The sequence below is a fragment of the Leptopilina heterotoma genome, unplaced genomic scaffold, assembly GCF_015476425.1.
Source record: "Leptopilina heterotoma isolate Lh14 unplaced genomic scaffold, ASM1547642v1 Lhet_114, whole genome shotgun sequence".
In the NCBI taxonomy this organism is placed as follows: Eukaryota; Metazoa; Arthropoda; class Insecta; order Hymenoptera; family Figitidae; genus Leptopilina; species Leptopilina heterotoma.
Window position 1 is genome coordinate 2,087,562 of NW_025110833.1, and position 26,956 is coordinate 2,114,517.

General features: G+C 20.8%; 1 protein-coding gene across 18 annotated transcripts in view; it reads left to right on the top strand.

Moving 5' to 3' along the window:
• The window catches only part of LOC122507790 (basement membrane-specific heparan sulfate proteoglycan core protein), a 282,285-nt gene that overhangs the window by 132,538 nt on the left and 122,791 nt on the right, over positions 1-26,956 (top strand). For all 18 annotated transcript variants that reach the window (XR_006302150.1, XR_006302162.1, XR_006302152.1 and 15 more), the window contains one exon: positions 16,693-16,800. Coding sequence is in view for 2 of the 18 variants with exons in the window: in XM_043620734.1 (XP_043476669.1) it covers positions 16,693-16,800 (108 nt within the window). In the remaining 16 variants the exon portion in view is untranslated. The remainder of the gene's footprint in view (positions 1-16,692; positions 16,801-26,956) is intronic.

The following is a 26,956-nucleotide window of genomic DNA, read 5'->3' on the forward strand; positions in this document are numbered from 1 at the left end:
GCAAGAATTCAATTATTTTCATAAATAATAAAACTCATCGCAAGATTTCAATTCTTTTTATGAAAAATAAAATTTTGAAACAAATTGAATTTTTTAAATCACAATCTTCATAAAATTTTTCGAAAAAAATCAATTATTTTTATAAATAATAAAATTCTACTTAGGAATTCAATTATTTAAAACACAACTTTCATAGAATTTTTCGAAAAAATCAATTATTTAAAAAGATTTTCATAAAATTTTTCGCAAAATTTTAATTATTTTTATAAATAACAACATTTTTGTTAGGAATTCAAATATATAAAAAAAAATTAATAAAAATCCTTGCAAGAATTCAATTATTTTCATAAATAATAAAACTCATCGTCGGATTTCAATTATCTTTATGAAAAATAAAATTTTTAAAGAAATTAAATTTTTTAAATCACAATTTTCTCAAAAAATTAATTATTCTTAAAAATTTGTAATAAAATTCTTAAAAGGAATTCAATTAATTCAAAAATTTTTAATATAATTTGTTTATTAGAATTAAATAATTCTTTTCAATACATTTTTAATTAAATTTCTTGAAAGAATTTAATTATTTACAAAAATTTTAATTAAATTTTTCGTAACAATTCAATTATTTTTAAAAAATTTCGAAATTCAATTGTTTATAATACCTTCTATTTGAATAGAAAAACTTTCCAAAAGAATCCAATTATTTAAAACAAATTTATGTAAAATTCTTTTCAAACATTAAATTATTCAAATTTTCACAGGAATTCAATTATATTAAAAGATTTTCATAAAATTCTTAGCAAGAATTCAGTAGTTTAAAAAAAATATATTAAATTTTTTCACAAGAATTCAGTTATTTTTATAAATAATAAAATTCTTTCCAGGAATTAAATTATTTAAAAATTTTTTAATATTATTCGTTTCAAGAATTCAATTATTTTAACAAGTAACAAACTTTTCATAGGAATTCAATTATTTAAAAAAACTTTGATAAAGTTTTCTATAATTATTCAATTTTAAGAAATATTTAATTATTCAATAAATTATTTTTTTTGTATTTAAATAATTGAATTCTCATTGAACTTTCTAATAATAATTGATTTTTTAAAATTGAATTTCAGTTAAAATCTTAGATAATAATAATTGAATATTACAAGCGTTAAACTGACAAACCAATATATTTTAATCAAACTTAATTATCTTTGTTATACATTCAATCAAAAATTATTTTTGAATAGAACGTAATAATTTTGATTCAATACATAAGTTTGATTCATTAAAACTACGTTTAATTCAATTATAAAATATATTTCATTCAAACATATTTTTTTGGTTGGCTACTTATTTTTAGATTAAAAAAATTTTTCTTTTAGTGTATGAAATAATTTTTATCTAAATCAATTAAAGTTTGGTTTATTTATTATATTTTTGTATATAATATGTAAACATATATATTAACATCTCTTGCGTGATGTCATTTTGATAATATGAGAAAAAAAAAGAAAAGAAAAGCGCCTCATACGTTAGTAAAAGTTTCAGTGCCCGTAAAAGTGTCGTAAAATCAAATTGTTATTCTACCTAGGGTAATTGCATAATTATTTATGAGTTTACAATGGAGTTGACGGTAAAACAATTGTGAAAAAACCATTTCATGCTTTGAAAATCAATTCCTTCTTTAATGAAAATTTATTATATTCTTCAACTTAAAAACCTAAAATATGTATTTTCCAAGTGTGGGAATCAAGATCGGACAAACTTTATTCATAAACCAAAGTTTGATTAATTATTTTGAAATTATATTTTGACTTTATATTTTTATATTATTATATTTTGCTTTGAAAAAAATATTTAAAAAACTGTCAAAAATTGAACCGACCGTTAGGAAAAACAGTTAGCCAACCAAAGGACCTTGGTTGTCAATTTTTTTTTGTTTTTTTTATTCATGTATCCAGATAGGAATTTGTATGTATATAGAAGACAGTGTGACAAGTTTCTCGACTCGATTACACATGGAATTCTGTAAGATTATGCATATATGACATTATTCTTCTTCAACTTGAATATTCCAATTATTCTCTGATTACATCATAAAGCCAGAAGCATTATGATGTCGTGGAATATCGATGATGGTATTTCTTATAAGGCTAGTAGAAAGTACTGAGACAACCGAGTCACTGTATCGTGCCAAGATGTGTACAACGTGAAATTAAATTCAATAAAAGGAATTTTTCTTTATTTTTTTCCAATTAATGAAAAAAAATCGAACGTAAACTGTACGTAAATATACAGAGAACAATGGCATTTTTGAGAAATTGAAAATTGCTCATAAATTATTAAAATAAATGGTATTTTATTATAAATGAGTTATTATAATAAATATAATAATATATTATACACTCAGAAAAAAATATATTTGACTCAGAGCCAACTATAGACTTTTTATTTATTTCAAATAAATTTTATTTCGTTCACACAATTTTCCTAAGGATATCAAATTGAGACAAAAAACGAATCGTTTTTTTGATATCCCTAGAAAAATTGTGATAATTATATATTTTATAGTTTGTTATTATATTTTACAATATCTTATTTACATAAGCATATAAATAATCTTATTTTTTATGTTACCCATAAAACTTGAGCAAAAATAAAATTAATTTAAAGAACGTTTTTATCGGAAAGTTAAAAACATATTGAAAGATGAATAATAAATTCTTGAAAGTGACAAAATTAATTAAAATTTAGAAGCACGATAAAATGGAAAATTTATGGTGCAATTGATTCTTTTTATATATTTTTTCATACACGTATATATATGCGAAAATATAAAAAATCAATTGCAAATTTAATATTAAAAGCGTTACTTTCAATACTTATTATTAAATTAATCATTTTAATGAATATTTCTTTTTAATTAGCTGTAATTATACAGAGGGAATTTTCCTTTTTTTTACTGGCACTATTATGTAAAAAAAATTATCTAAAGGTATATAATGTATATTTATGTGTATCTATGTGTATTGTTTTAAAAGTATGTGTGTAAAATATTGAACAAGAGATAAAATTTCATGTACAAGACTCTTGTTAGAGCAAAGTTTGTGGATTACTTATCTATTTGTTGAAACGTCATACTCCGAACTGTCCTCTGCGTTATTAAAAGGAAGCTTACAGCTTTATGGAATGCAGAGTATGTCGCGTGCGATGAATCAGATAAGGAAATCGCTCTCCAAAACATGTATATAACATTGAGAGTAAAAACTTGAATTTTCTCTATCGAAGATGTTTTCGAATTTTACATGAATTTCTGAAGATAGAATTTTACTTTTACACTAATTTTTATTATCACATTTGTACTTTCATTTATTTTGGTAAATTAATTTTATTATTTCATTTCTATTATTTACTTATTTTTATTATTTTTATTATCATTATTATTACAATTCTTTCAAACGAATCAATTATTTTCAAAACCAAACTGTTTTCATAAAAAAAATCCCCAAAAGAATCCAATTATTATTTAAAAAAAAATTTATTAACTTCTTTGCAAACATTAAATTTTTTTCATAATTAATAAAATTAACACAAGGATTATTATTAAAAACAAAATCTTCATCAAATTTTTTGAAAAAAATTAATTATTTAATAAGATTTTTATAAAATTCTTCTACTAGAATTCAATTATTTAAAAAAAAAATTAATAATGTTTTTTCCAAGAATGCAATTATTTTTATAAATAATAAAATTCTCCTCAGAAAATAAATTATCTTTCAATTTTTATTTTTGTAATAAAATTTGTTGCAAGAATTCAATTATTTTCATAAACAATAAAATTTTCAGAGGAATTCAATTATTTAAAACACAATTTTCAGAAAATTTTTGGAAAAAAATCAATTGTTTTCAAAAAATTTTATAAAATTCTTTGCAAGAATTCAATTATTTGAAAAAAAAATTAATATTGTTCTTCGCAAGCTTTCAATTATTTTTATAAATAAAAAGTTTCTTCTCAGGAATTTAATAATTTTTATTTTTTTAATAAAATTTGTTGCAAGAATTCAATTATTTTGATAAACAATAAAATTTAATATTGTTCTTCGCAAACTTTCAATTATTTTTATAAATAAAAAATTTCATTTAAAACATTTTTAAATAAAATTCGTTGCAAACATTCAATTATTTTTATAAATAAAAAATTTTCACAGAAATTCAAGTATTAAAAAAGATTTTTATAAAATTCTTCACAAGAATTCAATTATTAAGGAAAATTTAGTAAAATTCTTCGCAAGTGTTCTATTATTTTTATAAATATAGTAAAATCATTGTCATGAATTACGATATTTAAAATTTGTTTACAAAAATTCGATGCAAGAATTCAATTATTTTTATAAATAAAAAATCATCTCAGGATTTCAATTATTTTTAATAAAATTTTAAATGAATTCTTCGAAAAAATGCAATTATTCTTAAAAATGTTATTAAAATTCTTAGAAAGAATTCAAATATTGTAAAGAATTTTGAAAGAATTTGTTTATTAAAATTCAATAATTATTTTAAATAAATTTTGAATTAAATTTCTTGAAAGAATTGAATTATTTCTAAATATTTTAATACAATTCGTTGCAAGAATTCAATTATTTTCATAAGTAATAAACTTAAATTCTTCGAAAGAACTCAATTATTTAAAAAAAAAAACTTTGATAAAGTTTGTTATAAATACTCAATTTTAAGAAATACTTAATTATTATTCCATTTCAATTATGAAAAAATTGAGTCGACAAATTTAATTTTTCAATAACTAATAAATTTTTCAATTACTTTTTACTGTTTTTTTTCAGCCTTGAAGATACTTTTTGATACTTTCTTAAAATTAATGATCTATTACAAAGCTTTTAAGTATCATTTATTAATATATTTTTTAGTTTTGTTTATAATTTAAATATTTATTTACATTTATTAATATTTTTAATATTTTTTTTATATATTTATTTACATTTATTTATATTTATATATTCCTTTTTATTTATAATTTATTTACCAGTCATCAGTTCAATCTTGATGCACATTTTACGCATTTGTAGCAAATTTTTTACGGAAAAGCAGGCATTAAAATGTTAAAAAAGAAATGTATGACAAGAACCGCCCCTCAGCTAAATCGTCCGTGGCTTCTATAATGGACTTTTCTCGCAAAAATATGGTCCATTCACCATATTCCCTCTATTTTATTATCATCCACTTCTCCTCTTTATTTATCATTTTTAACAGGAAAGATATTTTCTAAACCCGTGTAATTTTTCTTTTCTCAACAATATGACAAACAATTATCACTGATTTTTTACTCTACTTAAATTATTTTCTCATAAAAAGATTTTAATAATTAAAAAAAAAAGTTTTAACGAAAGGCAAATATTTGCTAAATTTGATTAGTTTTCCGAAACTGATTGTTTTAATGCAATTCTCTTGATAAATAACAAGATTCTTCACAAAGATTCAATTATTTTTAGGAATTTTAAAAAAATTCTTTGCAAAATTCAATTATTTTTATAAATAACAACATTCATCACAGGAATTCAATTATTTTCAAAAGTAATAAAATTCTTAAAAGAAATTCAATTATTTTTAGAAAAATTTTAACGAATATTTCGTAAATATTTCAATTATCTATTTATAAGTAGCAAAATTTTTCGCCAAAAATTCAATTATTTTCAAAAAATTTAAATAAAATTCTTTGCAAATTTCAATTATTTGAATAAATAAAAAATTTCACTGAAATTCAATTATTAAAAAAGATTTTTTTTTTAAATTTTTCACAAAAATTCAATTATTAAAAAAAATTTAATAAAATTCTTCGCAATGAATCAATTATTTTTATAAATAACTTTTAATTCATCTCGGGAAATCAATTATTTTCAAAAAATTTTTAAGTAATTCTGCCAAAGAATTCAATTATCTTGTTAAATAACACAATTCTCCCCATAAAATCAATAATTAAATTCTCATCGTATTTTCTAATAAAAAATGATTTAAAAATGAATTTCGGTTAAAATTTTAGATAATCACTTAATATTAAAATCATTATATATATAAAATCAATAATTAAATTCGCGTAAAATTTTCTAATAAAAAATTATTTAAAAATGAGTTTCAGTTAAAATTTTAGATAATAATTTAATATTAAAATCATGATAGCATGGATTTTTAGAAATAATTGAATTTTCAAAAGGTTTCAAATTAAAATCTTTGGAAATCTAAATTTTTCGTTGTTTTAAATAATAATTGATTTAAAGAAGAATTTTAGTTAAACATTCTAGAAAATAATAATTGAATTTAAATGATGAAAATAATTTGGAAGAAGTTAGGGGTAACAATATTTTTATATAAAATGATAATCCGAGTCGAAGACTCGGAGTGATTGACTTTTTCAATAAAAAAAAAAAAAAAAAATTCGTAAAAATGTGATTTAAATTTGAAAGAAACGAAATTAGTAGGGAAGAATTTCTTTAGATGTTTAGGAAAAACATTTATCTTCATTGCGCTTGCTCTTTGGATTGAATAGGACAATAGCATTGCTGGGAAAATGAAATTTTCCGTTTAATATTAGCCGCGACTGAAACTTAATTAAAATATTAATAAATAATAACCGCCAACGATTTTCTATATTGTATATGGAATATAGAATTGCGGATGAAAAATTTCTTTTATTAGGTATATAAATGCACTTATGAATTCATGTCACGTAAATTCATCCGTATGTAATAGTACACAGAACGGGAAAAAAACTGTGATACGAACATTAATTGAACCATGTGTGTCTGGGGGATTCGACAGATTTTACAAGCCGATTTGCAATTTGAACGTTATAATTAATGGCGCGCGACACGACTCACGAGGAGGAAAAAATGGCAGAATGCCAACAAGAAATTTTTTTTTTTTTTTTGATCGGTTGCGAACAATATAAATTATGCGTATTTCTTTAAGACCGCGAAACATAAAATGAATTTTGGACTAAAATAACTTCTTTTTTTTTATTATAAATTTAGAATCATACTTTCTTTGTCATTCGGTTAAGAATTAGATTATTGTTTTAAATTCATTTCTTTGTTTCCTTTTTTATAAAATTATCATTTTATTTTAAGTCATCTGAAATTTTCAATTCTCACAGTATATACGGTTGTTAGAAACTTGATTAGCAATTAGTCTTCTATAAATATTATTCATGATCATATAAAACATTCATACAGAAATCTGATCAAGAGTCGCGACTGGCGCCAATTTAAATAGCCATTTAAATAATGAAGGGAAGAAAATTAAAACTGTAAGAGGAAATTGTTTTTATATAGAAGGAAACTCCTCTCTTTTCTTTCTCTCAAATTTATTTCCTTTAATTGTTTTTCCAGTGTTTCAAAATTTGGTATTTTTGAAAAAATTGCTTTTTAAATTGTAGGAAAATTGTATTTGTAAATAGTATTAGCTGTTACTTGTACAAAAGCAATCGATGGTTTTTATTTGGCTGGTACTGTTAATAATCAGTGAGCGGTGTGGTTTTTTCATAAAATTATCTCTTACAAACAATCAAGTTTTATCGTCCAACAACTTCAGTTTGTAAACAAACATTTCATACGCTTTATTCTTCTAATTTTCTTAGTCGCAAGTTGTAGAATAAAACTTTACCTTTTGAAATCTTATTTAGTATTTAAGTTAAAGTGTAAATTTAAATCCATTTGTATTAATCGTTAACTCTTTAGATTCTGATGATAAATAATCATTGTAAAATTCCGAATATCTTGAGATTCAAAAATGGAGATGTTACTCTCCACCTGCGAACGCCAAGGTCACCGCTAGATGGCAGTTCAGTTCTTTCTTAGAATTTCTCCTGCCACCTGTTGATGACCTTGGCGTTCTCAAGTGGAGTAATTAATCCACCATTTTATCTCTCGACAAATTTTTTTTCATTAAACAAATTATCGTGAGAATAATTTAATTTCTTTGAGCAAATTTTTAATTTCTTATTATAAAATAAAAAGAAAGAATATTTTAGTAAAACTTCTTTCTCTATAGAATTTAAGGAAAAAGTATCGACAGATTTTTGAATTTATATTGAAAGGAGATAAAATATTTTTTTGTACTTAAAAAATCCCTTCGAAAAAATATTTCGAAATAAAAAGTGTTCAAAGGAAAGAAACATCAAGTGCCATAAAAGCGTTTCAGAAATAAACTTCTTGCAAGTTAAACGTTTTGGTAACCATTAGACTTGTTGGGTGGCAATAAATTTCGTGGGGTTCTTCGGCGTAAAAGTCGATCGCGTGAACTCGAGAATAGCCAGATTCTGCAACTGTGTACATATATACATACCTGTATGTGCACTCTCTCTCTCTGTACCAAACGGACGTCATACACACAAAATATTCGAATCTACTTTATATCCGTGAAAACACGCACTCGCAGATTTAAGGAAATAATTTACACTCTCAGAGAGAAAATTTATTTGAAATAAGTAATCAAATTTTGGTTTTGTCAACGACACTCAGAATAGATTACCTGTGCCTTAAATTAAATAAATTTAACTAATCAGGCTTCGTGCTCATCTACTACAAAGGTATTCGATTATTATTATAAAATGTTTCATATAATTTGTTTATTAGAATTTTAGTAATTATTTTAAATTCAATTTTAATTAAATTTCTTAAAAAAATTTAATTATTTACAGTTCACAAAATTTTAATGAAATTTTTCGTAATAATATAATTAGGTATTTTTTAATAATTTTAATAAAATTCTTTGCAATAGTTCAATTATTTTTAAATAATTTTAATAAAATTCTTTGTAATAATTCAATTATTTCTAAATATTTGAATATAATTCTTCATAGAAATTTAATTAATTTCAAACATTTGTCGAAATTCAATTATTTTCAATATCTAGTATTTGAATAAAATTTCTTAAAATAATTCAATTATTTTCACTAATAATAAAATTTCCACAGGAATTCAATTATTTAAAATACAATTTTCATAAAATTTATCGAAAAAAATCAATTATTTTAAAAAATTGGTATAAAAATCTTCATAAGAATTCAATTATTTAAAAAAAATTTAATAAAATGAGCTGCAAAAATTCAATTTGTAGGGTAGAGTGGGGTAAAAAAGCCACATTTTTACTTTTGATGCTGTAAAATCTGTATTTAAAATTTTTTTCTCAAATTTCCAATTGTTATTGAAAGTTTAGTTATTAAGCTTGAAAATTCTTGACGAAAATAATTTTTATCTCATGAAAGGACTAAGTTATAAGAGTTTTACGAAAGCACTGCAAGTGGCTTTTTTGCACCACCTGGTGGGGTGAAAAAGCCACCCTACGATTTTAGCAAAACATGTTATCAATTTAGGTATTTTTATAGTTTTCCTTTATTTATATGACAAATAGTCTTATTTGAAAAATATTTTAATAATTATGAAAGAGTTTTTAGCAAGCAAAATTGAAAATTATATTAAGTTTACCTGTTTTCGATTTGCACTGCCAATTTTTCGTACCTTTTTTAGAAGTTCTCTTTAAGTTTCACCACAGATAACATATTTCGTTGCAACCGTTTATTCATTGTTTATTTTTTAAATGCACTTTGAACTACTTTTTCGTCGTGTATAATTTATTTTATTAAATAAACACGAGAAATTTTGTAAAATAAGAAGGTTAGTTTAAATAGAAAACAAGTGAATTTCACAAAATATTCAATGGATTTTTTGCCCTGGCTTTTTTACACCCAAGACCAGTTATTAAAAAAAGCAAAAATAAATTGTTAATTCAGTTCAATTTCCAAAAATTAACATTGTATACGTTTTCGGTATACTTTTCTCCTTATGTACAAACATTTACTTTTATTATTCGTTCACTTAATCAGGTTGTAACATGTTTGAAAAGTTCACCAAAATGTTTTCAAAAAAGCAACAAAAAATTAAAATTACAATAAAAACAATATTAATCTAGGTACAACATTCAAATTAGATTCAAAAGTTGCGTATTACCTAATAGTATTTATATTCTAAACAGCTGATAAATCGGCTTAATAGTTTTTAAATAAAACTCAAATGGCTTTTTTACCCCACTCTACCCTATTTTCATAAATAATAAAACTTATGGCAGGATTTCAATTATTTTTAAAATACAATTTAAAAAAAATTCCACGAAAAATGCAATTATTCTTAAAAATTTTTTTCAATTCTTTGAAAGAATTCAATTATTTAAAGAAAAAATTAATATAATTTGTTTAGTAGAATTTAGTAATGATTTTCAATACATTTTTAATTAATTTTCTTGAATGAATTAAATTATTTTGAAAAATATTATTGAAATTCTTCCTAACAATTCAATTACTTAACAAAATTTGTCGAATATTAATTATTTAGAAAGATTTTTTATAAAATTCGTTGCAAGAAATCAATTATTTTGATAAGTAATAACATTTTCACAGGAATTCAATTATTTTTATAAATAATAAAATTTTTCTGCCTTTTTCTCGAAGGAATTCAATTATTTAAAAAGATTTTTATAAAATTCTTCTCAGTAATTCAATTATTTAAAAAAAATTAATAAATTTCTTTACAAGAATTCAATTATTTTTATAAATAATAAAAGTCTTTGCAGGAATTCAATTATTTTTATAAATAATAAAATTCTTTGCAGGAATTCAATTATTTTTATAAATAATAAAACTCATCGTAGGATTTCAATTATTTTGAATACAATTTTAAATAAAACCCATTACAGGATTTCAATTATTCTTAAAATTTTTTTTAATTCTTTAAAAGAATTCAATTATTTTTAAAAATTTTTTATATAATTTGTTTATTAGAATTTAATAATCATTTTCAATAAATTTTTAATTAAATTTCTTGAAAGAATTTAATTATTTAAAAAAAAATTTCGAAATTTAATTATTTTTAATATCTACTATTTTAATAAAAAAAATTTCCTAAAGAATTCAATTATTTAAAACATTCTTTATTATGATAAGTAATAAAATTTTCACGAGAATTCAATTATATAAAAAGATTTTTATAAAATTCTTGTCAAGAATTCAGTTATTAAAAAAAATTTAATAAATTTCTTCGCAAGAATTCAATTATTTTTATAAATAATAAAATTTTTGCCAGGAATTAAATTATTTTAAAATATTTTAATACAATTTGTTGCAAGAATTAAATTATTTTTATAAGTAATAAACTTTTCATAGGAATTCAATTATTATTTAAAAGGATTTTTATAAAATTCTTGGCAAGAATTCTATTATTTTTATAAATAATAAAATTCTTCACAGGAATTCAATATTATTTAATTAACTTAATTTAATTTCAATTCTTTTTAATACAATTTTAAAAAAAGTCTTCGAAAAATTCAATTATTCTTCAAAATTTTATTAAAATTTTTCGAAAGAATTCAATTATTCAAAAAAAAACTGATAATTTTTTTTATAAATACTCAATTTGAAGAAATATTTAATTATTCAATAAATTATATTTTTTTGTATTTAAATGATAGAATTCTCATTGAAGTTTCTAATAAGAATTGATGTAAAATTGAATTTGAGTGAAAATCTTGGATAATAATTAATAATTGAATATTAGAAGCATTATATTCAGAAAACAATATATATTTTAATAAAACATAATTATCTTTGTAATACAGTCAACCAAAAATAATTTTTGAATAAAACATAATAATTTTGATTCATAATAAATAAGTTTGACTCATTAAAACCACGTTTAATTCAATCGTAAAGTATGTTTTATTCAAACATATTTTTTGGTTAATATAAATACTTATTTTTGAATTTAAAAAAATGTTTTCTCAGTAGTATAAAGTGTGAATTTTTAAAAATAATTAAATTTCAAAAAGAATTTATATCCAAATCATTTTAAATATTTTAATTCCCATGAAAAATAAATAGGTATTTAAATATTTATTTTAAAAAAATTATTCTAATTTTGAATGTGATAATTTAATATTGAAGTTATGAAAAAATTGGGTCGTCAAGTTTAATTTTTCGATATTTACTTTTTTACTACTTTTTTCTATCTTGAAGATACTTTTTGTTACTTTTTTAAAATTAATTATCCGCAGTACGAAGTCAGAAATTCAGAATTAATTCAAAAATAAAAATTTTCCACTTCTGACACGTTTTATATACTTTTTGAATGGAAAATATTTCATTAAGGTCCATTAAAGTCATTATTATGTTCCTAGTTTGACTTTTAGTCATGAGAATTAATTGAAATGTATAACTAATAAAAGAAGGGATTGTTCGTTATACAATAGAGCACACAGCAGTTTATGAAAATAAAACTGGTCAGTTTTACTCGCAGTTATTAGGTACCTTTTATATGCGGAGTTAATTTAATAAGGATGAGTTTATACCTTCGATAAGCGACCTGGTGGATTAAATTCACGCCTTAACCGCCATAAAAGGTAGTTTTAAAATTAGTTTTTAAATTCTTCAAATAAAGTGCATTTGATGTACATTATTTTTTTTTCTTATTTATGGTTATAATGGACATTTATAGCTATTAATATTATTTTACTAACAATCTGTTATTTTTAACTGACATTTAAAGCTATTAATTATTATTTTATTTACAATTAGAGAATTATTTATATCAATTAAAGAATTATTTATTATTATTATTATCATTTAGATTTAGAGAATATGTGAAATTGAATTAAGTGTTGAAAGAAGAGACATAAAAAGTTGCGAATATCATTAAATTGTTAAATTTGTACCAGCACTGAATTTTCGCATTTCGGGTGCATAACGAGGTAATATCGCGTGCAACGAACTGCATATATATATATATATAAACTCTCAGCAAATGGAAAAAACGGGTCTGAAAAATGAACCGATTGTAGATAATGATTGTAAATATCTTTTTTATGTTTCTCAAAAAAAAGTATTCTTGAGAAATAAAAATAATTGAATAAAATATGTCAATTTTACTGTTCGGATTTAAATTTACTGCATAGGGATAGGACACTATAGTAATATAGGTGTCTTAATGGTAAAATTAATTGAGAAAACTTTGTTGCTTTTTTTACGCACGCAAGACTGATTATACACTTTATACACTTAAAATAAAAACAGAAAGCAAATAAAGTACTCTTGTAAAAATTTTTAATCCAAAGTCACTTTGAATATAGCTAGCTAGAAGTTTTGTCAGCAGGCAATTGAGACAAAAGTTCTTTCAAGCCTTCATGAATTTCATACATACAGAATACTGAAGGCGTATTGAACTTTTTAGTGGCTTCCTCGTTATACTATAAACTGCAATTTTCAAAATCCTTCTGCCTCGTCGATAAAGTTTATTCACTGGCATTAGGAAGTCCGTGAATTTATTTTCTTATAGAGTATTTTCTTATATTTTCTTAGGGAATATTTTCTTCAAGTATAGCATATTATTTATTAGCTTATGTTTGGTGTGTATAGGTAAAGTAGAGTGTCTAAACTAATGTTGTTGATGGTTGAAATTGTGGCAGCAGAGGAATTAAATGCTTTGATATAGGAAACTGCTATTAAATGACACAACACTTGACACCGGCTTGTCGTGTCATTTGCTTCTGAATCGTGCCAAAACCATGCGAATAGGAACGTCAGGAATGCCCTTTAACCTGTGGGGGATAGTTTACGCCTCGCATTTCGCGGCCTGCCGCTTTTCAGACTCACACTGCCCACACAGATTCAGTGTCAATGAAATTCAACATACTTGTTAATTTTCCATAGTTTCGGAGGTATAATTACTTTGATCGCATATTTTTGATTTTCTTTATATAGTGTTTTTCCCTAAATTATAGTATAAATATTAGGTAGAAATTCACACAATAATTTTTCAGGGTTGCCACATGTCAGGGAAATCAGGGACAAGTCAGGGATTTTTATTAAAAGTATACTGAAAAAAATTAAATGTTTAGAATTTATGAGAAAATTCCGAATTTTTTTGTCTTTTCTGATGATCCTAAAGTTCTGAACGTTCAAATGAACGAAATTTATTTTTTTCTTTTTTAATTTAAAAATTTATTACAATAATTTTTTGTCGGTATAAAAAAATGAATTATAAAGTTTCTAAGTGTATAAAATTTAAGTTTTTAATTTTTATTGCGAACAGTAATTTATAAAAATATTAATAAAAAAAAAGTACTAATAAAAAGTGTTTCGTTCATTTGAACGTTCAAAACTTGTGGATCATCTTTTCTGTTTGCCTCAAACTATGAAATTACCACGAATTCTAAAAGAAAACCTTAAATTTTCTCTATTTCTGTCAACAATTTATTTTAAATAACTTAATTATATATTGAAGAACTGCCATAAAATTATTACTTATAAATCATTTAATGAAGAATTTTTTTTGAAAATTTTAATTTCAATTCTGTTAAAAATTTAAAAAAATTTTTTGTTCAATTTTAAAAATTTTAACGCAATTCTTTGAAAGAATTTAACTATCTTAATAAACATTAAAACTATTACCAGAAATTCAATTATTTTCAAAATTTAAAAAAAAAATTCTCGCCAACATTTTAATTATCTTTATAAATATCAAAATTCTTCGCCGAAATCCAATTATATTTTGGAATGTTCATAAAATTCATTGTAAAATTCAATTATTTTTTTATAAATAACAATATTCATCACAAGAATTCAATATTAATAAAAAAAATTAAAAATTCTTCGCAAAAATTTAAAAAAAAAATTCTCGTCAACATTTTAATTATCTTTATAAATATCAAAATTCTTCGCCGAAATCCAATTATATTTTGGAATGTTCATAAAATTCATTGTAAAATTCAATTATTTTTTTATAAATAACAATATTCATCACAAGAATTCAATTATTTTCCAAATTAATAAAATTCTTTGCAGAAATTCAATTATTTAAAAAAAATCTAAAAAAAATTGTCAACATTTCAATTATCTTTATAAATAAATAGCAAAAATCTTCGACAAAATTCAATTATTTTCAGGAATTTTAATAAAATTCATTGCAAAATTCAATTATTTTCAAAAGTAATAAAATCCAATTATTTTCAAACATTTTAATAAAATTAATTTGAAATTAGTTGTTGTTTACTTTTTTGTTTTCTAACTTTTTTTTAAAAATGTTTCTTTTTTAATATTTTCAATTTAAAAATTAATATATTGAAAATTATTGAATTCATGCAAAGATTAAATTGAATTGAAATTAAACATTTAATTATTAAATTTTATTAAAATTTTTAGAAAATAATTCTCAGAATTTTATTAAAATATAGAAAATAATTAAATTCTTTTAAAAAACTTCTTTAATTTATTGAATATAATTGATTTTGTTAATAGTTGTAAATAATAATTTCACTATTAAAATTTTATTAAAATTATTGATAAAAATTTTAACTTTTTTAAAACAATTTTTTTTAGAGTTTTTGTAAATAATTATTAAATTATTTTGAAGAATTTCTTTAAGTTTTTTCAATTAATGTAGTTTTTTTTGAATAATTTTAATTGAAAATTTTGAAAATAATTGAATTAGGCAAAGATGGTTTTTCAACTTTTTAAAATAATCGTGTCAGTTAATAATTATAATTAAATATTTGATTATTGAAGTTTATTAAAATTGTATTAGAAATTATTGAATGTTTGCAAAGAATTTACTATTTTAAAAAATAATTCAATTGTTTCGAAGAATTTATTAGAATTTTAGAAAATAATTTGACTTTTTCGAAAAATATTATTAAAAATTGAATTCTTTTATATGTAATTTTATTAAAATTTTAAAATTATATTAAAAATAATTGAATTTTTACAAAGAATTTACTACTTATAAAAATAATTTAATTGTTTCGAAGGATTTATTAAAATTTTAGAAAATAATTGAATATGAATATTAATAAAATATTTCTTTTTTTTAATATTAATAGTTTTGAATAATTTTCTTTACAGTTATTATTGACTTTGACATGTGACAATACACATCAAGTTTGTTATCAAAAGTGCAATCATCTGTTTTAATTTTAAATATATTTACAAAAAAAATATTTCTGTTAGAAATAAAATATTAAATATATTTTTCCATTCATTTTTTTTCTTCTTTTTTCCATGTTGAATGCGTAATATTTATAGTTTGGAAATAGTATTCCGAAAATTTGTTTTTTCATATTAAACGAATTTTACATGACACCTATATGTATATTGAATATCTTTGAAATTTTATCCTCACCTTTGATATTGACTGTCAGGTATTTATATTAAACGTCAGACGAACCTCGTAATCAAATTATGACCCCATTGACTCAAGTGCCATTGCCACTTTTAACCGATGAGTCGTATGAACACTTCAACACAACATATAGGTGTATATATGTAAGTGAAGATCAACTTGTTTCTCGAATAATATCTGCGTCGACGGTTTTTTTTTATTGGGAATCAAATTTTCATATAAAAAATTGAGAATGAATTAATTCACACTCAGAAAAAAATTTATTGGAAACAACCAAATGCATTGGTATTAACTACATTTTTTTCTTTCCTTAAACAAATATTTTTTTTAAATAAACTTTTTCTTTGACTTTTTTTGATTATTGATAAATTATATTAATTCTTTTAATTATATTAATTAAAAAACTATTCTTTAATGGCTTTTATTTTTTCTTTAATAATACTAATGAATAAATTGTTTTTTGTTGCAGCTTGTAGCTCGAATCAGTTCAAATGTAGAAATCAACAATGTATAGACATTAAACAATATTGTAATGGAGTGCCAGATTGCTTGGACGGTTCGGACGAAATAAAATGCCGTAAGTAATACAAATTTTCATTTTAAATATTAATTGTCGATAAATTAATATGCTTTACAATTTTTGGACAATGGTGCATTTTTTGAAAATTCAATTAGCTGTGTTTTATTAGTCCCAATTTTTAATTCAGGGTGTCTATTATTTTTTTTGGGAAGTTTTGAAATTGTACGAAAAAAATACTGCCACTTAAACATTTTTGAAATTTTTCTTTCTCTTTGGATTTATATTTTTAGGTTTCGTACTCACCTACTAAAACCTACTATTTACTATTTTTTTTACAATTAGCTTCTGTTTGGAATTTGGATACTTTTTATTTTAGATTTGTGACACTAAAAGATATTTTTTACTATGTTTGAGAATTAGCAATACTTTAAATTCGCTGATAATTGGAATAAAAAAATAATTCTCAAAAATTTTAATAAAATTCTTATTAGAAAGGATTCAACAAATTTTAATGAAGCTCTTCTTAACAATTCAATTATTTTAAAAAAGTTTTCGAAATTCAAGTATTTAGAAAGATTTTAACAAAATTCGTTTGCAAGAATTCAATTATTTTGATAAGTAAAAACATTTTCAGGGGAATTCAATAATTTAAAAAGATTTTCATAAAATTCTTGGGATGAATTCAATTATTTAAAAAGCATTTAATAAATTTCTTCAAAAGAATTTAATTACTTTTATAAATAATAAAATTTTTCTCAGAAATTCAATTATTTAAAAAGATTTTCATAAAATTCTTGACATGAATTCAATTATTTAAAAAAACACTTAATTAATTTCTTCACAAGAATTCAATTATTTTTATAGATAATAAAATTCTTCAAAGGAATTCAATTATTTAAATAAAATTTAATTAAATTCGTTGCAAGAATTCAATTATTTTCATAAATAATATAAAACTTATGTCAGGATGTCAATTATTTTTAAAATGCAATTTAAAATAAATTTCACGAAAAATGCAATTATTCTTAAAAAAATTTTTTCAATTCTTTGAAAGAATTCAATTATTTAAAAAAAAATTAATATAATTTGTTTAGTAGTATTTAGTAATGATTTTCAATACATTTTTAATTAATTTTCTTGAATGAATGAATTTATTTTCAAAAATTTTATTGAAATTCTTCCTAACAATTCAATTACTTAACAAAATTTATCGAAATTTAATTATTTAGAAAGATTTTTATAAAATTTGTTGCTAGAAATCAATTATTTTTATAAGTAATAAAATTTTTACAAGAATTCAATTATTTTTATAAATAATAACATTTTTCTCGTAGGAATTCAATTATTTAAAAAATTTTTTATAAAATTCTTCTCAGTAATTTAATTATTTCTAAAAAATTAATAAATTTCTTTACAAGAATTCAATTATTTAAAAAAATTGTAATAAAATTCGTTGCAAAAATTTAATTATTTTCATAAATAATAAAACTCATCTTAGGATTCTAATTATTTTTAATAGAATTTTAAATAAATTCCTTGAAAAATACAATTTTTCTTAAAATTTTTATTAATTTTTCAAAAGAATTCAATTATTTATAGAATTTTGAATATAATTTGTTTATTAGAATTTAGTAAGCATTTTGAATAAATTTTGAATTACTTTTTTTGAATTCCTTTAAATATTTTCAAAAAATTTTAGTTAAATTCTTCTTAACAATTTAATTATTATCAAAAATTTTGATAAAGCTCATTAGAAAAATTCAATTTTAAGAATTTAAGAATTTTCTAATAAAAAGTGATTAAAATTGAATTTCAATTAAAATTTTGAATAATAATTGAACATTAGAAGAGTTATAGTGTGAAGTTTTAGAAATAATTGAATTTCAAAAGATTTTTTGAATTGAAATCTTTGAAAATTTTAATTATTGTAAAACTTTAATAATATTTAAATTTTTATTTTCAAAATAAAATTAAAGTAAAATTTATTAAAAAATTCTAAAATATTAATGAATTTTGGAAAAATTGAGCTGTAAGTTTTAGAAATATTTTTAAAAAGACTTTGCATTGAAACCATTTCAAATATTTTAATTACTGTGGAAAAATAAAGAGATAAAATTTAAATATTTATTTAAAAACATTAATCTATTTTTGAATGTAATTTAATTTAGAAATTATGAAAACTTTAGTCGTCGTCGATTTAATTTTTCGATAGTCGATAGTCTTAAAGCTACTTTTTAAAAATTAATTTTCGAGTACGAAGCCTGTATTTTTCTTTTATTGTTTTACAATATTAATAAATTTACAAGAAAAAACTGTCAACAAATAAAAAATCAGAGAAATTTCAATAGAAGAATAGTGTTATAAGTAGACACCCTAAAAATTTTGTTCATAAAATTTTTAAAATAACTGATTTTCTTCTTCTCTAATTGAAATTCACTTTTCCCTTATTGCAAAGAAAAACGTTAATTAAAAATTCTCTCCCTGGCAACATTGTGTGTTTAAATTTTCTTTTATATAATACTCCCGCGCAGTGAGTTGATGAAATTTATTAATCGAGTCATTAAAATGTGAAGCAGTGGAGAAATTATTAAAAATGGATATAAAAGAAAACGTTTAGAAGGGCGTCGAAAACATGTTGCTTTTGTTGGGATTCAGTAATGTTGATGCATGTTGACCCGTTGTAGCATTATGCACATCTTTTGTTGACATGCACCATTGTCCGTGGAGTAAAGAACGGCTTCATTGTATTTTTTATTATGTACCCACGTGCACAGCACTTTCTGCGTCAATAGAGGTAGCTTAAGATTCTGAGATCAATGTTTTTCACCTTTTACTTGTTGGTCTATGAGTTTGACAGTCTTTAACCTTTTTCTTTCTTTTTTTTTTATTGTCGTTTTGATGACTGATATTTAACAAAGCTTAAGGATTTTTAGATTTTTTTTTCATTCACTGTTGCACATGATAGATATCTCATATTTTCTTTGCACTTTTTGTTATGTAAAAGCGAATTTCATATGAATATCTTTATTTCCTTTTTAAATATATTCGGTGGATTTCTATTTACACGCATAATATTGAGACGATATCGCAGTGATTTTTATTTCAATATATAAATGTTTTTTATGTTTATTGTTGGTAGATCAATTGTCATTCCGATGTGTGACTATCTGTATTAATAATCGTTTGTTGTTTTTGTTGCTTTTTTGTTTCCTAACTTTTTTGATAAATTTTCTTTTTAAATATTTTGAATTTTAAAATTACTCAAATTTTAATTACATTTTTTATGAAGATTAGATAATAACAAAAATAATTTTGCATTAGAAATCATAATTTAATTTCTATATGTAGTATCAATAAATTAATTTTTAGAAATTTCATATCACTTTTTCTGCTCTAATTAGTTCAAAATTTTTACTAATTCATATTTAGAAAGTAAATTTTCTAATATTATTTTTGCAAGAAAAATTTATAAATTATTTTATTTAACATTATTTTGCATAAAATAAGTGATTTTTTTAATTTTAGAAAAGCAATATTTTTTTATAAACAAAAAATGCTAGATAACTTTTATAATTTTTTTTTAATCTGAAATAATTTAATTTTTGCATAGAATTACATTAAATTTTTTTAAATAATTAAATTGCTTCGAAAAATGTTATTAAAATTTTGAAAATAATTAAATACTTTAAGAATTCGGGCTATTTTAAAAATAATTAAATTCTCAAATATAATTTTATTACAATTTTTGAAAATAATTTAATTCCATCTGAAAATTCTATTAGTAATTTTAAAAAAAATTCAATTCTTTCGAGGAATTTAATTAAATTTGTATAAAAAATAATTTAATTCTTCTAAAGAATTTAGACAACATTTTTGAAAATATTTAAATTCTTGCATAGAATTTTTTCTTAACCTTTTTGGAAAGAATTGAAATATTTAGATGAATTTTATTAAATTTTTTTTAAAATAATTAAATTATTTAGAAGAATTTTTTTTAAATTGTCTTGAAAATAATTTAATTCCTGCAAAAAATTTTATTATTCTTAATATAGTTGAAACTAAATTTTTCTGTAGAATTCAATTATTTTATTAAAATTTTTAAGGAAGTTTAATTCTATCGGAAATTTATTTAGTAATTTAATTTGTTTAGTATTGAAAATAAAATTGAATTCTTTCGGGAAATTTCGTTACAATTATTTTGGATATAATTAAATTCTCATAAAGAATTTTATCAAAATTTTTTTAAATAATTGAATTAATTCCCAAAAATAGTTGGATTTTTAAGAAATTTCATTAATAATTGTATAACGTAGAGTGTTTTCAGGACCTTAATTTTTGTCAAATAAAATTGTTTATATTGTGGCCTTGGGTCCAAAAGATTTGAGAAAGTTGTTAAAAATCAGCAATTATTACTTTATTTCATCGAATGCATTTTCACTGTGAACACAGCTCATCAGGACTACAGAAAAAATATAAAAAAGTTGTGTAAATAGAAAATATGAAATCAATAGCAACATTGTGTGTGGAATAGACCTACCACATTGTTCAATGATACAAATTTATAAAACTTTTATAATTAATAATAAATTTTATAATTAATAATTGTATAAAACACAATTGAATTCTCACAAAGAATTTTATTAAAATCCTTAAAAATAATTCAATTCTTTCGAGGAATTTAATTAAATAAAAAAAAATAATTGAATTCATCTAAAGAATTTAAACAACATTTTAAAAAAATAATTAAAGTCTTGCGTAAAATTCCTTTTAGCATTTTTTGAAATAATTGAATTCTTTAAAAAAATTTAATTAAAATTGTATTGAAAATAATTAAATTCCTACAAAAAATTTTATTACTTATAAAAATAATTCAATTATTTTTAAATTTCAATTTTAATTCAATCGAAAAATTATTTAAAATATTATTGAAAATAATTGAATTCTTTCAGGAAATTTCGTTACAATTATTTTTTATTTATATTTTTTATATTTAAATTCTCATAATGAATTTTATCAAAATGTTTTTAAATAATTGAATTCATTCTCAAAAATAATTGAACTTTCAAGAAATTTTATTAACATTGTATCAAACAGAATTGAATTCTCATAAAAAATGTCATTATAATTTTTAGAAATAACTGAACTCTTGCATAGAATTTTATTAGAATTTTTGCAAATAATTGAAATCTTTGTATATGGATTTTATTGAATTTTTTGAAAATAATAATTTCATTCTTTAAAAGAATTTTATTAAAATTCTAGTGAAAATAATTGAAGTCCAGTAACAAATTTTTTTTATTTATAAAAATAATTCAATTATTTTCAATACAATTTCAATAAAATTATATACTCCAGTAACAAATTTTATTATTTATAAAAATAATTCAATTATTTTCAATACAATTTCAAAAAAATTATATACAAGAATTCAATTATTTAAAAAAAATTTTTAAGTTCTTAAAAAAATTCAATTACCTATTTTCAAAAATATTAATAAAATTCTTTATCAGAGTTAAATTATCTTTACTACAATTTTAATTAAATTTCTTAAAAAATTCAATTATTTTCAATGATTTTAATAAACTTTCCCAAAAATTCAATTATTTTCATAATGATTTTAATAATCTTTCCCAAAAAAATTCAATTATTTTCAATGATTTTAATAAATTTTCCCAAAAAAAATCAATTTTTTTCAAAACAATTAATTTTTTCAAAAGAAGAATTCAATTATTTTATTACAAATTTTAAACATAATTGAATTCCTGTAGAGTATTCTATTATTTATAAAAATAATTGAATTTATGTAAAGAATGCTATTAAAATTTTTAAAAATAATAATAATAATAATTATAATAATAATAATATTAGTTCATTAGTTAATAAGTTAATAAGTGGGTTTTTTGAATTTCAAATATGTAATTAATTAAAAAATGCACAAAAATTATTTTCAAAATATTTGAAATTGAAAAATTTTGCAATTCGCATAATAATTTGAATATTTCGTGCGTCACATTTGCTAAAATTATTAATAATTTTTATTATCTTTGTTGTAGTTATTTTTTTTTTTTAGGAGTGTAGAAGAAATTAAATAAAAACAAGTAGTGATAAATATAATCTGCAATTTGTTTGTTGATTGATTTCTTTCTCGGAGAGAGTCACACACTGCGAAATAAAATCGACAATAGATTTACTGACAATATGTGTAAACACAATTACAATTATTCTTCCGAGATGAATACTCCTTTTATGAAGTATTTTTTTTTTTTTTTATAACTTGCGGTTTGTTGAAATGGGCCGTTTCGAATTATAGAACGCTTTAGCTTATTAGCACCCACACGTTTATTTTCATCGTTTATAAAACTCATTAAATACACGTATATGCACCGCATGTGCGTATATTATACACGTGCAGAATGCACACCACGTTATTGTTGAAATTAACTACACTTCCATTATGACTTCGGTCTCGTCATAGTTTTCAAAAAATTGATTATTTGCCGAGATTTGATGAAATATAATAATAGGTACTGTATTTGTATAATAATGTTATTTAATACTCGCATTTATCATTTTTGTAAATATTTTATTTTCATTATTATTTTCATACTTGTTATATTGTGTGCTTTTATTTAATTTTGAAATCGTAGACAATAGAAAATTGTCATTATAAAAAAAATGAGGGACAAATTGAAAATAAGTGATTGTTATTGTTTGTTGTTGGTCGAGTGTATAAACGCATGTATGAATGTATATGCATGTTTCCTATGGGTGCTATAGGTATTATTTATTACGGTTGGTATTGCACGTCACCCTGCTTTCGCATGTGAATGTCCTGAAACTAATCATGAATAAGCCTTCGCGTATTATACGATGAGCTCAATAATTATAATAGCTGTGACAATAATAACTGCATGCACGAGGGAAGGCCATTGCTCTCCATCCCTTATTTATATTTAAAATTTTTCTTCTTTTAATCACATTAATCCCCCTCACGTTCTTATTAATATTAAACATAATTTTCAATTCCTTTGAAGTCAACGTCACATCTTTCTCTCTTTTTCTAAAGCTCTTCATTTTTTTCTTTCATTTTTAGACATAAAAATTAAAATCATATTTTCAATATTTCAAAATACGATTTAAATTTAAAAACGAATATTAAGTATTACAAAATTCGATTTAAATTTAAAAGCGAATTTTAAATATTACAAAATCAGATTAATCTACTAAAACCTACGATTTACTACTTTTTTTTACAATTTGTGACAATAAAAGATACTTTTTTCTATATTTGACAATTTGCACTACTTAAAATTTGCTAATAGTTGTAAAATAAATTATTCTATAATAAATTAAAAAAAAATTTTTTTTTTTCAACAAATTTTAATAAAATTCTTTCAAATGATTCAATTATTATTTTACATATTTACTATTTTAATAAAAAAAAATTTCAAAATAATACAATTATTTGAAAAAAAATTTATGAAATTCTTTGCAATCATTCAATTATTTACTTACATAAATAATAACATTTTTACAGAAATTCAATTAGGATTTAAAACACAATTTTCATAAAATTTTCAATTCAATTATTTTTTTAAATTCTAAAATTTTTCTTTGTAAATAAATTATTTTAAAGAATTTTAATAAAATTCGTTGCCATAAATCAATTATCTTTATAAATAATAAAATTTTCACAGAAATTGAATTATTTAAAACATAATTTTCATAAAATTTTTTCAAAAAAATTAATTATTTAATAAGATTGTTATAAATTTATTCGCCAGAATTCAATTATTTTTAATTTTTTATACATACTAATATTCTTCTCAGGAATTTAATTATTTTTAAAAATTATAATAAAATTCGTTGCAAGAATTTAATTATTTTCATAAAAAAAGATTATTGCAGAATTTTAATTATTTTCATAAAAAATAAAAATCATTGCAGGATTTTAATTATTTTCATAAAATAATAACATTTCCATTGGAATTCAATTATTTAAAACACAATAAATTTCGATAAAATTTTTCCAAAAAAATCAATTATTTAATAAGATTTTTATAAATTTATTCGCCAGAATTCAATTATTTTTATAAAGAATCAAATTCGTGTCAGGAATTTAATTATTTTTAAAAATTATAATAAAATTCGTTGCAAGAATTTAACTATTTTCAGAAAAAAACTCATTTCAGTATTTTAATTATTTTCATAAAATAATAAAATTTCGATAGGAATTCAATTATTTAAAACACAATTTCGATAAACTTTTTCCAAAGAAATCAATTATTTAATAAGATTTTTATAAATTTTTTTGCAAGAATTCAATTATTTGTATAAATATAATAAATATTCTTCTCAAGAATGAAATTATTTTTAAAAATTATAATAAAATCCGTTGCAAGAATTCAGTTATTTTCTTGAACAATAGAAATTGATATCGAAGGATTTCAATTATTTTTAACACAATTTTACATGAATTCCTCGAGAAATGCAATTATTCTTCAGAATTTTATTTAAATAATTCTTCAAAGGAATTCAATTATTTAGAAAAATTTTAATAGAATTTGTTTATTAGAATTTAATAATTATTTTCAATAAATTTTCAATTAAATTTCTTGAAAGAATTGAATTATTTACAAAAATTATAATGAAATTGTTCTTCGGCAACCGAAAAATTCAATTATTTTTAGTACAATTTGAATAAAATTCCTTGATAGAATTTAATTTTTTTTTTTTTAAAGTTGTAATAAAGTTCTTTATAAGAATTCAATTTTCAGAAATATTCAATTATTCAATAAATTATTTATTTTTGTATTTAAAAAATTGAATTTTCGTAGAATTTTCTAATAAGAATTGATTTAAAATTGAATTTCAGTTAAAATTTTTGATAATAACTTTAATAGATTTTTTATTTGAAATTTTTGATAATAATTTCAATAGATTTTTTGAATTGAAATTTTTGATAATAATTTTAAAAGATTTTTTGAATTGAAATTTTTGAAAATTGTCATTGTTGTAAAACCAATAATATTAAAATATTTTATTTTGAAAATAAAATGATTAAAGTTTTGAATAATTTTATTTAAAAATTTAAACAAACGAATGATTGAATTTATTGGAAGAATTACAGTTGTAATTTTTAGAAATAGTTAAATTTCCTAAAGGCTTTACGTTGAAACCATTTAAAATATTTTAGTTATAAATAATTATAAATAAATGGATAATTAAATATTCAATTTAAAAAAAATTTTTTTGAATGTAATTTAATTTAGAAATTATAAAAAAATTGAGTCGTCAAACTTAATTTTTTCGATAGCTACTTTTTTACTTCTTTTTTTCGGTCTTGAAATTACTTTTTGTTACTTTTTTAAAATTATTTATCGAATACGAAGCCTGTAGAAAATACATTTTCTCTATTGAAATAAAACTTTAAATATATAAAATACATTTTATTCCATTTATTATGTTAAATTCTAAATCATGAATGCCACACGTCAGGGAAATCAGGGAAAATAAAGGTTTTTGTGGCAACCCTGTAAATGTTTAAAAATTAAAATAAAGAAAAATGTCTTTTAAATGAATTAATCAAAAATTAAAAATAAATCCATATGTAATTTCACAATTCTTTAATGCATAGAAGCGTAATAATATAATTGAATAAAAAATTTGTAGAATATTTAATTATACATTTGAAAATGAATTATAAAAGCGGTGAATAAAAACGTAAAAGGAGCTATTAATAATAATTATTGGAAAATTGATAAAGGATTGTATTTAAGTCACAACTGGTGTAAAATGATGAAAAAAAAATGAAGAAATAATAATTAGAGTCGCGTTAGTAAAGCCTCAAGTAGGTGCTAGTCAAGTGGGAAAGTTGGTATAGTGATTTTTTTTTTTTTTTTACTTTTTTTTCTTTTTTTTTAATTATTCTTTTTAATCACCTGGGGAACATTCACTAACAATATTAGAATATATAAAGCTGCCACGGAATAACGCTTATGGAATGAGGACAGTTGTGAGCGACATAAAAATTTCAAACCGCATCCACCAAAATCCCACCCTTTTTCATTGAAATTTACTCGCGTTTATTAGCCGCCCTAATGACCGACCACACATTTTAATCCGACATTAATCTCTCGAGAATCGGTTCGCCAAAAGTTACCGCGCTGTCAGAAATTTCGTTTTCATTCTCCGCGTATATAGTGTGTGTGTG